The 15015-nt window shown below is 33.7% G+C and overlaps 3 protein-coding genes across 5 annotated transcripts in view; 2 read left to right on the top strand and 1 right to left on the bottom strand.

Annotated features, from left to right (window-relative positions):
- Window positions 1-9843, top strand: part of LOC143914189 (uncharacterized) — a 52081-nt gene extending 42238 nt beyond the window's left edge. For 2 of the 3 annotated variants that reach the window (XM_077434298.1, XM_077434301.1), the window contains one exon: window positions 9372-9633. In XM_077434298.1, coding sequence (XP_077290424.1) covers window positions 9372-9564 — 193 coding nt within the window. In that variant the 3' untranslated portion in view covers window positions 9565-9633. Of the gene's footprint in view, window positions 1-9371 lie in introns of all 3 variants that reach the window. The other variant, XM_077434300.1, reaches the window with a different exon arrangement.
- LOC143914190 (uncharacterized) lies at window positions 5431-6382 on the bottom strand. The gene is made up of 2 exons (XM_077434302.1): window positions 6283-6382; window positions 5431-6119 (listed from the first exon to the last, which is right to left on the bottom strand). Exons 1-2 carry the CDS (start codon window positions 6325-6327, stop codon window positions 5583-5585), a joined length of 582 nt encoding a protein of 193 aa, XP_077290428.1. The 5' UTR covers window positions 6328-6382; the 3' UTR covers window positions 5431-5582.
- Window positions 9844-13944: 4101 nt separating the features above from the next.
- On the top strand, window positions 13945-14813 carry LOC143914694 (uncharacterized). The gene is made up of 4 exons (XM_077434992.1): window positions 13945-14033; window positions 14108-14260; window positions 14364-14498; window positions 14601-14813. Exons 1-4 carry the CDS (start codon window positions 13955-13957, stop codon window positions 14684-14686), a joined length of 453 nt encoding a protein of 150 aa, XP_077291118.1. The 5' UTR covers window positions 13945-13954; the 3' UTR covers window positions 14687-14813.
- The last annotated feature ends 202 nt before the right edge of the window (window positions 14814-15015 follow it).

A 15015-nucleotide genomic window follows, 5' to 3' on the forward strand; every position in this document is an offset into this window, starting at 1 on the left:
TTTGTGAAACTATTTTTGTTTTAAATCTTACAATAATAATACAAAATAAATATAGCACCACCTATTTAACGCTTTCATATACACTTACAATTATATTCGTCTTAAATATTACGTATAGATGTCACTGTAAAATTATTTAAATTTGGTTCATTACTTCGATAATTATTTTTATTTCAGTTTAAAGTATGGATTTTTTACATAAAATGTACAAATTGACGTATTTTTCTAAAGGAAACAAAAAATCATATTTGAATAGTACATTTACTAGACTTGATGCTTGCCAGCTATTTGGCAGTGTACATTAATTGTCCTGGATTGTAAAGTTCAAAAGTAAGAACCATTTGATATTTGGTGCCCAAGTGGTACTCCCATTCACCACCAATTGATAACAATGCACTTTTTTTCAATTTGCATTAGTAAATTCACTAATGTCATTAATTGGCAACAGTGAATTGCTTTAATTCAAGTGGCCAATGACTATCCACTGTAGGTTTCCCCCCTTTTAAGTTTACCAAAGTGCCAACCTTCCAGATATATATTTTTTTAATTTAACTAAATACTTCGAATATTAACATCATCAAATTGCAGATTCAAATTCGTCAGCTATCTGGACTTTTAGAAGACAGTAAAAATCAAAGGCAGACCACATACGACTAGAATGACTAAAATTTAATATAACATTAAATTCTTACGACAGTAGGGGGGATCGCATACCCCCTACGTCTAAGCTTTAGGGTTGAAATCGATGGTTATTCAGAGACTTTGCAAGCATTAAAAATGTATCGAGGGTAGGGGAGCAGTTGTCCTTCGAGCAGGATACAACACATAGGCGCGCTCATTGCCAAATGGAGTGAACTGACTTTGTCATATCTCCGGCCAGTGGGAGAAGCATCACAATAGGGTAGACGAACGAGCTGGTAGTCCCTTTGTCTGCGCCAGGTCACGAATACATCATCGACACATTACCGAACATCACAAAACACGAACGCGCACCACACAATGGCTGCCAATTCCAAAAAACCGCTTCCTTGGGCCCCAACCCAAGAATTCTTGGGTCGTTAGGAAAAAGCGTCGGGGAAGCAATCAATTCAAATTCGCGAATATCCACCCCGTCATAAATAATGGTTAAAAAATTTACATACATATTTGCAAATGTCAAAAATTCTTGGGATAGGTATCCTTAATGTAGCATGCTTAAAAGCAATTCTGTAGCCATTGGCCATATAGACTTTAAAGTTAAAAAATTGGTACTTACTGAGTACTTTTTGCCCCCTGATTTTATTGAATTATTGTCAGTTGAAATCAATTGATCGTCGATTTTCTATTCCAATCATGCCAAAGATAATTTTGTAATGATTAACTCTGTAACTTCTGTAAGGACTCTGTAGGCTTAATGAAACCTTGTGTTCCCGTAATATTACTTTGTTCAGAACTACTCAATAGCAATATAATATTTAAGTCTAAAGCTGGCCAATTAATATATACAAAACTACAAGGCCGCGCCTACCACATGCACAAATGTGTGGAACGCACATAGGCGGCCAATATAAATGAGAGTAGAAAAAATTATATTCCTTAAAAAATACGAAACAAGACATCGTACTTTTTAAAATGCATTTAGGTTGTCTTGTTATATGCTTGTAGATTGCTGTTGCAAGTTTCAACTTGTAACATACCCGAACTATAATTCGGGGAAATAACTGGATAGCAGGTATAGCTTCGGTCTGCATAGAGCTAGATCTTTTATGTTCTAGTATCTTTGCGACTGTCAGATGTATTTCTTCAAGGATATTGAGTATTGGTTGGTCATCGAAAAAACATGGGAATATGGGAATTGGGGTGAAAATACCATATTTTTATGAATGAACTTGAAAACGTTCAGTCTCTCTTGTCGTCTAGCCCTTTTCAGAACTAAATGTTTTGGTTTCCTGTCTGTTTTTCTGGTTAATTTTTATTGTGATTAAAAATTTCAATACTATACCCCCCCTTATAAACCCGCTTTAAAGATCAAGGAATTTGACCCTTAAAGCCCTCTACATGAGGCCACCACCCCCCCCCAACAAATACAGTCTAAGAGACCCTTTCGTCGGAGAACGAGACGGTTGTTCATGAATATCGCACAAGAACAACCGCACATCACTGTTCTAATAAAAAAAAAACCACAATGTACATAACCAAGTACAAAATAAACAACAACGCATGAACACATAAAGCGCGCATGCGTTAGGAAATAATACCGTGCGAATGCACGCACACCTCAAGTAAACATACATGTATGCATGTTTATGCGTGCATAAACACACACACAAACACACACACACACACAATACCCCGAATTAATATGATTTATACAAATGTTGATTATATTAAAGAGGGGCCGATTTATGTTTGCCCACAGGTGCCGAACTCCTAGGCACGGCCCCGCAAACCGGACAATACTGTCGCTTATTTCCTCATCATCGTGCTATACAAAAAAATATTACATAATATATTTCCAATTTTAAATTATTTTTCTACGCAAAGTCCGTCTTTGAAATGAAAAGTCTTTCGAACCCACCCTTTCCGTCGTGTCTTCTTTACTGTCATTCGTTAAAAAAAGTAAAACTCACATAGGTATACAACGAACGCGCCTGGAACTACCTTATGTAGTCATTTTTTTATTGAACGATGCACTGTAAATAAATGTTTTATGAGACAGAAACTGTAAAGATAAAAAAAAAGAATATGCCGCCGATGCGAATTTCTTCCCCTCTCCCCCTAAAATTCAAAACCTTTCGCGGTGATCGCGAACGTCACGCACGGTGGTGCGAGCTCGTGAACGCGCTTTCCCTCACGTAACAATAATTCAAAACGGTGGAGAATTCGAAGGGGAGGAGGGTCTAACCCGCGACTTTTCTTTCGGGCCAGATCCTTTGTAAGCTGGCAGCTGAGGGAGAGGTGGTCGAGAGTGGGGTTTGGGGAGGGCTAAGCCCCCGCTAATAAGGGTCGTTAGTGGATCGAACGTGTCCGCCGGAGACCAGCTCGCCGCCAAATGCGCCCACTTTGCGGATTATTTCTAACCGCTTTGTTCTAAGCCAGTGCTCCCACCTCCCCGTCCCCATGTCACTCCACCCTTATATATATATATATCGCTTATAATCGAGCTGAATCGCCTTTGATTTCGAGCTTTTCGCTTATTTGCGCCGCACAAAGGCGAAATAACACAGATTTCTTTCTAAATTCACTCATGCCACAAAAGCTCACAAGTCCACCTCACAAGGACTTATCGATACAATTATTCAGTCGTGAACATATGTACATATAGGCAGGGCCATCGAGAGGAATCCTGGGCCCTGGAAAAATAATTCCATACCACATGACAAACCAAAAAAAAAAATATAATAGATATATTTTTAATATGCGAAAAATCTATCAGAACCAGAGAGATGCTATAAGAATAGAGGGGCCCTTACGAATAAATAATTGTTGTCAATTTTACGCGGTACGTCTCTATAAATACGCTACATAGATGGCTGTGGTTTACCAAAACACCTTTTGTTTTGGTAAACCACATCTTTTTCTTCATCTAAAAATTTTGGAATTATTAAGCGTTATTATGTACTTCGATTTTGACTTTTTGTTTCGATTCCGATTCCGGTTCCGCTTCCGGATTTCTTCTTCAATTCCGATGCTCGATTCCTGTTTCAGCTCCAATTCCCGTTCCCTTTTTCAGTTTCAATTTCAGATCTCTATTTCAGTACAGATTTCCGATTCCCGTTTCAGTTCCGATTCCTGTTTCTGTTCCAATTCCCGATCCTTGTTTCAGTTCCGATTCCTGATTCTTGTTTCCGTTCCGATTGCGATTAATTATTATCAAACATAACTTCACTTTAAATCAGGTATCAATGACTCCCCGAAACTACTCAACAACACTCAAGTGTACAACACTAGTGTACAGTAATAGTGTGATAGATGGCTGTGGTTTACCAAAACATCTTGTTAAATTTTGGGTTGTGACATTTTTCGCAAATGAGCTAATGATAATATCTTTATAAGTCAAAGGAAATATGATTGTATTATAATCGTGCGGTTTATGTGCAGTTCAAATTTTATTTTTACATTTTAAATCGGCTGTACTAGATATAAATTTGTACTAGATATAAATTTGAAATAGTATTCAATCAGACAGTGGTGACGAATAGAGGGTAGGTCAGAGAAATGTAATAATAATAGAAGGGCCCTTACGAATAAATAATTGTTGACAATTTTACGCGGCACGTCTCTATAAATACGCTACATCGCACGGAATACAATCGGATCAATTTACTTATAAAAATGAATCCCATGTTGTTTATTGTGTGGTTTTGAATGTATTGTACAATTTTTACCGATGCTTGCCCATCTTGCGAGTAATATAAACAAACAGATAAGTTTTTATCGGACATACGTCGAGCACCAATCGTCAAATATGACTGATGCTAAAATTATTTAGATCTGTCCGTGGACAGAATGTCACTTGACAACAAAAGAACACCTAAAGCCACTTCTATTAATATAACATTTCTCTGATCAGAACCCATAGAAAAATACCTATATATATTAAATGATATTTTTTTAAATAACCGATTAAGAAAGTATGATATAACAGGTACGATTTCACATGGACACAAAGAATGCGCGGATTGAAAAATAATAAACATTTAGCAATAAAGAAATATATGTATGTAGAAATATAATGTGAAATATCAATATCGATCAGTCGAACGTCCCAACACGGGGACCCTCAAGTAGTCCGGGTCCTGGAACTTTAACCCCAGCTCTCCCCCCCCCCCCCTCTCGGTGGCCCTGTATATAGATCTCGATGCAAATAAAAAATCAAACTTGTATGGCGTCTCTATGACATGGTTGAGTTTCGGTCACCATCCTGTGAGTTGAGACCAACTCGGGCATGTTAGTTCGTTGCTAGTTTACTTCCTTCCTGCCCGTCACATTAAGTAGTCGTGTTTTAACAATTCCATCGTCTCACTCTATACGCCACCCAAACATGATTTTCTTTTATGAAAGATTTTGATCAATGCATTCTTTTAGCAATGACTATGAATCAGATCTCAAAATGGATTGGAGTATACAGAAGCACAGCTCCATTTTGTGAGCTGTGCATTAAATTATCGATACTTAATCGAGACAGTACTGTGTGGTTAAGTAAAATACGCTCAGGCAAGCATGAACAAATCTGATACATAGAAGAGGGCATTGATAGAGAAACTCGTGAGAGGAAAGATAGTAAAAGATAATAAAAGAATGTTAAATAGCTCATGGTTAGACATGTAGACAAATACTGCAGATGGACAATGGAATTGTTTCAACAATGTTTTAACTTAATATACTTAAAATATTGCTTCTGGATATTTATATCAAACATACATGTAATGAAAATGAAAAACAATTGAAAAAATAAACATTTTTATTTAAAATAAAGTATTATTAAATATTTAAGTACATACTAAAGTAGAATTAAATCACATCTAACTCAGATCAGTCAAAATATCTAGGATATTTTAATATAAACTACGTACATATACATATACATATATACTTTGATCCTATTGAATATGCAGGAATTCATCTTCAACATTGTCCTGTAAAGTTAGGTTGCTCATTACGTGCTTCTGATCTACTACAGAAGGACTAGTGCCCGTCGAGTTTGTTTCAACGCTCTCTTCAAAACCCACAAAAGAGGTAGTCTTCAGTTGCATCTGCTGCTGTTGTTGCTGCTCCGTCTTGGCATAGGCACCCATGGCCGCTTTGAATAAGATCTGGCTGATTTTAAGCTTAGCCATGGCTAGAGAGTGAGGATCTCTCAATTGGTTCAGCTCGCTGGCCACGTACAAACCAAAAGGCAGTAAAGCGTCTTCGTTTTGGAGACTGCTTTTAACTGACTTCTTGACCACCTCGCTCATGCTGTCACTGTCTTCTATGGCTCTCTTCTTAGGACTGGTCGGATGCAATCCTTGGGCTATCTGAATGTCCATGTCTATTTCATCGCCTGGTAAATCAATACTATCTTGCTCCACCTTGATACATTGCGACGCGTCCATTGCATTCAAAAATTGAAAGTTGTCTTGCTTTGTGTCACCCATCTATAATATAAAGTAAATATTTATGTAAAAAGTATATGCATGATAGGTATGGTATGATTATTTGGCTAGAATACACGGATCATATGCGACGGAATCAAATATGTGACGTCACATTAGGGAACTATTTAAAATGTATTGGCAGTGTTATATAAAATTCCGTTACCCTAACATTGGCGCTGCAGTCAGCGTTGGCCATAAGGTTGGCCATGATGTCGAAAGCGAACCATCGCGACTTGTAAATGGCGCCACAACTTTCATAATGCTTCTCCTTGGACAGCTCCCTGTTATATTGGGAACGCAACCGATTGATTTTAGTCTCAACGTCTTCGGGAGAGCGGCCAAGTTGACAAGCTATGTCCTTGTACGCGTCCTTGCGCTTGTGTCTGTCTCGATGATCTTTCAGCGTGGTGTCCCACAAAATGGCGTGTCGCTGGTACAAATCCAGCAGCTCCAGCGCCAGACTATTCGTCCACTCCATCTTCGATTAATCCACGAACTGACGCAGCATGTGTATGTAGGCAATTGTGTGGTGCGCGCGTGCGCGACAACGTTCAAGCGCACACGTGTGTGTGTTCGTGTACATAGTTTGGTGCGTGTGCACGCGAGACCGCACGTGACGTTGTTAGGGCTGCCACAAACGCACTTGCTCAATACTATCCAACAGTATATGTAGTTCAATGTTGGTAGCTAATGGCTACGTCCACACTACCGATATCTACACCCGATATTTACGAATTTTTCCATAACCAGTTCCTAAATAGCAACCGCAGGTTGCAATATGGGAACTGGATATGGAAAATTCGAAAATATCGGGTGTAGATATCGGTAGTGTGGACGTAGCAAATGAGAGGTCAGTGCCGGTTTTAGGGGGGGCTGGGTCGGGTGGCGTCCGAAAGTGCCAAATAAGTTAGGGCGGCAAACGATGCGCCAAAGGTGCTTTAAAATTTAAAATTAGAGCGCCAAAAGCCATTCAAAATTTTAGATTAGAGCGCCGAAGGCGAATGTTTTTTCTAAGGGTGTTTAGAAAAAATTGCCCGAGGGCGCCATCGGGTGTAAGGCCGGCACTGTGAGAGGTCACTGATTCGAAACCTGGTTACACCTCGATTGAATAGAATCATACATAGTATGATTTGAAGTATTTCTGTGGCACTGCGAGTCAGATTTGGAATGTTATATTTGGCAATTTATCTGACTTGATTGTTAAAACGATTCCTCACAAATTTGATACCTACCCCAGAGAAATGTTATATTAATAGAAGTGGCTTTAAGCGTCGTATTGTTGTCAAGTGACGATTGTCTACAGAAAATCCTAAATAATTTTAGCATCAGTCGTATTTGATGCTTGGTGCTCGACGTATGTTCGATAAAAACTTCTCCGTTTGTTTATATTACTCGCAAGATGGGCAAGCATCGGTAAAAATTGCACAATGAATTCAAAAACACACAATAAACAACATGGGATACGTCGAAACTGAAACGGGGAATCGGAATTGAAGAAGGAATCCGGCACCGGAAGCGGAACCGAAACTGGAAACAGAACTGGAATCGGAATCGAAATAAAAATTGCAATCAAAATCGAAGTACATAATTCCAAATTATTTCTTTTTTTAAATCTCCATACTTGTCGACGCACTCGCCACATATCCACGTATCCACAAACATACATAGCGTCTGTTTTTTTTACATATATTATGATCGTATTTTCTAGTCCTTATTATTTATCAAATTGTATTAAGATGGCTGCCCAGCAAATGTATAGCACTTTAAGTGTCTCCTGAAAAATCATAAATTTTATAATATAAAACATCTTATTTTTTTAATCAATCGGTTCCTTAGTTTGACGGTAACAATCAATTGCATTTTTTTCATACTTTTCAATGATAAATGTTTTCGTAAACTTTACCGGACAATAACAGATCTTTGTCGTTCACATGAATTATATCCAAGTTAAAATTGTATTTTATACTACTTATTTACATATAAACGATTGTAAGATTTTATTTTGGTTTTAGTTCTCTCGCATACTATTATACGCATAAATATAATATATTTTTCAAATAAGCTAAAAATGATGACCCTAACAATGTTGACCTCGTAGATATGTTTATGCATCAATATGTATGGATGTGTGTATGAGTGTACGTGTGCACGCAAACGTAGCATGCGACATCTGCGTAAACATATGTGCACACTTTGCTATCCAATTTTGGAGAAAAAGATGGTGTGTACTTTTTCATGCGAGTCTATTTAATTCAAAAGACGAATTACAATAGTCTCCCTCAATTATGTAAAGAGTCGTTCACAGGTTGAGTTATTGATTGAAATTGTTCGTATTGGGTACATATGTATATGCGTATGTAGAACCTACAATATAAATACACATAATTGCTTCAAATTTGACCGTATATTTTCCGAACATACAAACTGTCTTCATATTATGTACAAATGTGGATGTATGTGCTCTTTTACTCAATTTCATTTAGGTACAAAAGCAATATGAAACTTCACACCGTTGGATAATTAACTATTTATTTTGGTTGTGGCTATTTGCAGGTACCATGTCTGTAAATTATTGGCTATTTGCAGCTACCGTATCTGCGAATTATTGGCTATTTGCAGGTACTATATCTGCGACAGGCGCAAAGCCTTCTGCGCATGCGCGTGAACTGTATTATTAATTGTTACAAAATTATTATCATATACAACGTATAATACCTACATACAAGTTCAAGCCGCGAACTAGCTAAATGATATAAATCTATTATAATAACGTGCGAAATTTATTTGCCTCATGTATAATGAACGATTGATTAAACAAGTTTAGCATACATTTAATGTAAGAAATTATAATCGGATTATAAGTTCACGCGCATGCGCAGAAGGCTTTGCGCCTGTCGCAGATATACATAGTACCTGCAAATAGCCACTACCGTTTATTTTAGGCAGCTTGAAAGCTACATCGTATATAAAACAGGTAAAAAATTCAAATGATATTTTCGGTAATTCATTTCAATTGGTAATTTTTGACAGCGAACAAGACTCAGGTAATATTAAAATTATTAATAATTTCACTGTAAATATTATACTGTATATTCACAATATTAACATATCACTTATGTGCTATTATTATATTACTAATCAAATATAATATAATTAAAATCCATAGAAAAATAAAACACTCCATCAAGATTATTGATTAGTAACAAGTAGTATTTTCTAAACATGATACTAATGAATGATTTTTTTATATAGGTTCCGGACTTGTTTGAAATTGGCGGACTCGGATGTGGCCAACATGGTCGGCAGGATATTCTTCAACGTGGTTCAAACGAAATGTTTCGTCCTGAAGCCCATGAAAGTGTGTTTGGAACGATCGTGGTGGGGAAAATGCCTGAAAGTAGGTTACTCCAAACAAGCACATCTCAGAGACAATTTGCCATATTGATTCATACATGTACTTAAACTGAATAAATCCAGTAGTGGAATAATATCAGAATTTAAATTCTCCAAAACCATACCGATGAAAAGGAGTTATGACTGTACTTGGGTCATATGAAATCGTTAATACGGTATAGTTTCATACTTTTTCGGATGTGTAAATTGACGTTTATCTTTTGAATATTATTCCAACTATATACTTTACGTATTTATAATAGATAATTATAGATTTGTAGAAATGTGTACAAAAAACTATATTTTCTCATTTGATCGTCGTGTGTATTGTAAAAGAAAAGTGTAAAAATTGTTCTTTAATATAATAGTATGTAATATAATATATCCATATTTAATGTAAAAAAAACCAACATGATATGCAATATAAATTATAAATCAATAGTTTGAAATTGTCAAGATTAGTATCAAAAATAAATTATTATAATAATAGAAATTTTATCAAATTATGTATTATTGTAATGAATACATACATACTTACATATACGTATGTATTTACTAGAGTGGCCCTCGATTTACTGAAAAAGAAATTAATATTTTACATTTCAATAAGTACAACTCACATGTTAAGTACAAGTACAAGTCACAAGTCACATGGCAAAAGTCACATGTTCTAAATATTTCTTTTAGGCATGAAAAATAATCATAACTATACTATACAAGCCCACATAAAATTGAGTGATTTTTTTTAATATTTCATATCTATTTTCCAGCATCTTAAAAACTTACAGAACTGTGACAATTAACTTATTTAAATACCAAAAAAATACATTATTTTTCAATAAAGTGAGAAAAAACTACACTAATATTAATTTATCTCTCCAAAATTAAAATACTAATATTAATTAGAAACTTTACAACATTTTTTGTATTATTAACATTTGTGTTGTCATTTAAAACTTAATTTCTGCGTTGAAATACTATTGAAATCGACGTTGAATGAGTTTCCAGGCTTCCAATTCAGATCATCTGAATCTGATTAAATAGTGTTCCTAGCAAATATATTAATATATATATATATATATATATATATATATATATATATATATATATATATATATATATATATATATATATATATATATATATATATATACATATATATAAATAAAATATTATTATCATTATAAGGAGAAAGATATCTTAATTCAGCAGCAATATTAGAAGTAGAAATAATTATTTATGATGTTTATTGAATAGAAAAATAGTTAAATTTTTACATATACATACTAACTGGTATGTACTTATAAAATTTGTACATTTTTTCTTATTGATATATAGATAGGTGTATGTATAGTAAATGTGTACTTATAAATAAAAATAACTATTATTATTATAGACTACAACAATAGGAGGGTTCATACTTGAATTTAATGTCAAAAAATAAAGTCATACAGTGATATCGATTGGTACATAACAGTAAAATTCCGATAATGACAAAAAGGATCGTAATGATGTCATTTTTAATCTTAAAATCCAAATGATCTACTATTATGAACTAGCCTAATACTATATCACCTTCTTGATTAAATTGAAATTATTAATTAGGTAATATAAATTTACAACATTCTCCCTTTACTCATCTTTTTGTATGTGAAATGATTATTCTTTAATTTCAACAACTATTTTGTATGTAAAGATTGTCAAATATAATTGTCGAATAAATCAAAATTGTCTATTATGAACAGTATTTAATATGCGTCGTTTTATTATCTGCCTTAGAACTGTCTATTAAATTACTAAAAAATATTCACATGCTAAATGTATCCACGGGGTAAAGCTAAAAACGATAGTATACTGTCAGTTACATTGTCAAATAAAGATAATACTAACCATGGATGCATTCCAACACAATGCAGTTATTAATATTTGTAAAGAAATCACAAAAGAGTTCAAGAATCATATTTATTATCTAGCACATATGTACATATGTACATATCCAGAGTTCCTTAACTCTGTGTTCATTACAAATTTATAGATATTTATTTATTTATTACAATCAATGTACACTCGTCATTACAGATCGCTCCAATGCGACGAGTATACGATAACGGTCAGAATACAATAATACATAGAATACAATCAGAATACATAGAATATAATAATTAATCAAGTACAGAAATAATAATCATAGAGACATCTATGGATTATTTTTAGATTTTGTGCACAATTATTATTACAATTTTTATACACATAATATACACGAAATTATAGAGATGTCTATAGATTTCAGATTACTGGGCATAATTTCTACAAATTATACACACAGATTTGTGACAACAGGAAATGATCCATTACCAATTTTCAGGAACCGTTTCAACAATGATCAGATAAAATTTGTCAAACTCTGATAGAGAAACGATCGATTTAGAGTCACAAAACCCCCAAATCTAACCGGCAGTTTGATGACTCGAACCATCGTTCTCAGTGGTGCTAAATACATACGCTACCATTAAGCCAAACTGTTGGCATATATACATATAGGGCCTGATATATACATATGGGCAGTGGCGGACTGGCCATACAAGCGAACATGCCCGATGGCATGTGGGCCCCACTATCTGTTAGAAAATATGGGCCCTCAGTAAAATTAAATAACTTTTTAACTATTTCACGTGTGTAAAAATGTATAGGATATTGCAACTTTAGGACCTAAAGTTTGGGTATTTCAACAAAACAAATTTCTTACGATATACACAAATAACTAATACCTGCTTTAACAGCCCAAGGATCGGTTAACTTTTTTTATTAGGCTTGAAATGTAAGTTTCAACATTTGCGTGGGACCTTTTGCCGGGCCTATTCCAACCTCAAGATTATGTATATACCAATACCTATGTAACAACTAACTACTGAAATAAAAATGGGAATAAACAAATTTTCGTGAATAATATAAACTGAATTGCTTAAAACAATTTTGATAGGATGATTCATCATCAACCAGCGATTTAAATTTACTTCATACTTTCAAAATAACATTTGATTATACTTCGATGATCTAGTAAGATTTAAATACACAATTTTAAACAGTTTCCGAATATAAAATCTTTTCCTAATCTAGACACATCCATGTAAATAGAAATATAGGATAGGGGCCCCCTCCCCAAAATCCCGATTTTCGATTAACATTAATTGAAAATATTATGCATTTTTTTCAGGGACGTAATTCCTCGCCTAAATTAAGGAATAGTGTGAATTTAGAAAATATTATGAATTTAATGATTAAAGAGATACTATGGATCTATGAATGCTACGTGTATTTCTTATGTATGTTACTTTTGGGTAACTAATAAAATAATCGCTGCTATGTGCTTTGAAAAAATAACAAAACAAAACTTTATCTAATGTTATTACGTACATATGTACATAGATAAAGTGACAAGACAGTCGGTAGAAATTAAGTTAATTGATAGTTTTTTGGAGAATCAGTTTGATGGTCGATTAATGTTGACTATGTAAAGATTTGTGGAAAAAAATTTTCGCCTGCGGCGCTTTTTTCTCTTTTTACATAATATTTTTTTATAATTACTTTTTCAAAAATAAACTTATTTTTTTCATATTTTATAACTCAATAAGGTAAAGAATATTTTCCATTTTTATTCCGATATAAAAAAGATTTTTTGAAAAAAAATTCAATGTGACCAATCTTTGCCTGCCCTGCCCCCCAAAGAAAAAGCTGAAATGACATCCCTGATTGTTTTCTACCGAAAGTAAAAGCCGCTTTTATGCCGCATTCTTTTATGATGCATTATATTTACCTAGGACAAGGGTTAAAACGAAATATACAATATAATTTATGGATCTATTTTGCTTTTGCCATTTTTCTTGTACCTAAATTTGTTTATTCCCAATTTTGAAAAAAAAAAAAAAATTTCCCTTGATTTTTAGCGTGATGGAAAGCAGAAAATTTTGTTATATGGGGGGAGGGGGAAAAATTATTTTAACCCTGGGTGGGGCCCCCTTTGACTCCTGGCATGCACTGATTTCAGTCCCAGTCCGCCACTGTATATGGGGCCTGATATACATATACATATAGATATATGTATACATATAGGGCCTGAAAGGATGTTTCAATTTTATCAAATAATCATTTTTATATATATATATATATATATATATATATATATATATATATATATATATATATATATATATATATATATATATATATACATACATATTTACCTTGTGATATTTAGTATATGCTTATTATAACCAGTATTTTTCAAATAAATCTTCGAAATTTAAAAAAATAATATTAATAAATAATAAAAAAAATCTATAAATACAAATTAGATCAAATACACCACTGGCAATACAATGTATAGAATGAAATGTAATATAAAAGAACTGAAGATTCTTATGAAAACATCATTCAAAGGCATAATGATGGCAGCTATGGTAAATAGAAGCCTATTTATTCTAATATTCGTTTCTTGTGCGATGTACATTCAATGTTATAATGGTAATTATTTTCTTTTATATCAGAAAATGCTTTTATTAATACCTTTATCTACATATTTTATTATTTCATTTTAGTTACTGATTTGGGTAATTTCCAAGTGAAAGAATTTATAAATCCAGTCAAAAGTTGCAAACAAATCACAAAATCTGATGAGGCGTTAAAACATTGTATTATATTGAAACAAGCATTAAGCAACGTAGAAAACGCAGTCGAAAAAGATTTTGATGGTTAACTTGCAAATAATACATTCAAATTGCAAATAGTGCATTCGTTTGCAGTTGTGTATAATTAGTCTACATATTATACTAAGCAACATGCGCTGTTTTTCAGACGATCCCGAGTTTTTGAACACATCCATAAACAGAGACAAAAACTTAGCAACCTACATAAATGATGTATTTCTGGCGAAACTGTATAGACTGCGGGACTTTCTCAATTCCAACAATTTCAATTTAGGATATCCAGGTTTTGTATTTTTAAAAAGTCATTTTCAGAAGTTGTTGACACACATTGTTCAATATCCTACAATTTCTCATTTTGATAATGCAAATACTATTGTGTTTTCAGGTTTAATGGACAATTTTAGAATTTTCGGTATTCCTCTTTCAAAAATATGGTCTCTGATTATTCTTCTGGATCTGTTAGAAATGTAAAATACATATTTAAACATGGCATATCTACTGTTGTAATATTATAAATACACATTTTTCAATTTATTTTTGGATTTGTATTTCTTTTAAAATATTTCTTTGATTTATTGTGGAAAATAAACAATTTCTTAAATAAAATTATGCTTAAATTAAATAACCATGCTCAACCATTAAAACAAGGGGCATCATTTGAGGGGGCTGGGGTGGGCAGCCGCCCCCCTGGGAAACGCTGAAATGATGCCCCTGATCAAAACCATTGTTTTGAAGCTGCAATGTCGTAAACTTTGTCTTTTTATTGTTTTAACTCAAGTGGCCAATAAGAATATCACAAA

The sequence above is a fragment of the Arctopsyche grandis genome, chromosome 7 (assembly GCF_051622035.1).
Source record: "Arctopsyche grandis isolate Sample6627 chromosome 7, ASM5162203v2, whole genome shotgun sequence".
Lineage (NCBI taxonomy): Eukaryota > Metazoa > Arthropoda > Insecta > Trichoptera > Hydropsychidae > Arctopsyche > Arctopsyche grandis.

Coding starts and splice junctions, on each gene's coding strand:
- LOC143914190 (XM_077434302.1), bottom strand. CDS start 6,327: ATGGCCAACCTTATGGCCAACGCTGACTGCAGCGCCAATGTTAGG. Junction 6,120..6,282: donor ACTGCAGCGCCAATGTTAGG/GTAACGGAATTT, acceptor TTTATATTATAG/ATGGGTGACACAAAGCAAGA.
- LOC143914694 (XM_077434992.1), top strand. CDS start 13,955: ATGATGGCAGCTATGGTAAATAGAAGCCTATTTATTCTAATATTCGTT. Junction 14,261..14,363: donor AGTCGAAAAAGATTTTGATG/GTTAACTTGCAA, acceptor GCTGTTTTTCAG/ACGATCCCGAGTTTTTGAAC. Junction 14,499..14,600: donor TTTCAATTTAGGATATCCAG/GTTTTGTATTTT, acceptor TTGTGTTTTCAG/GTTTAATGGACAATTTTAGA.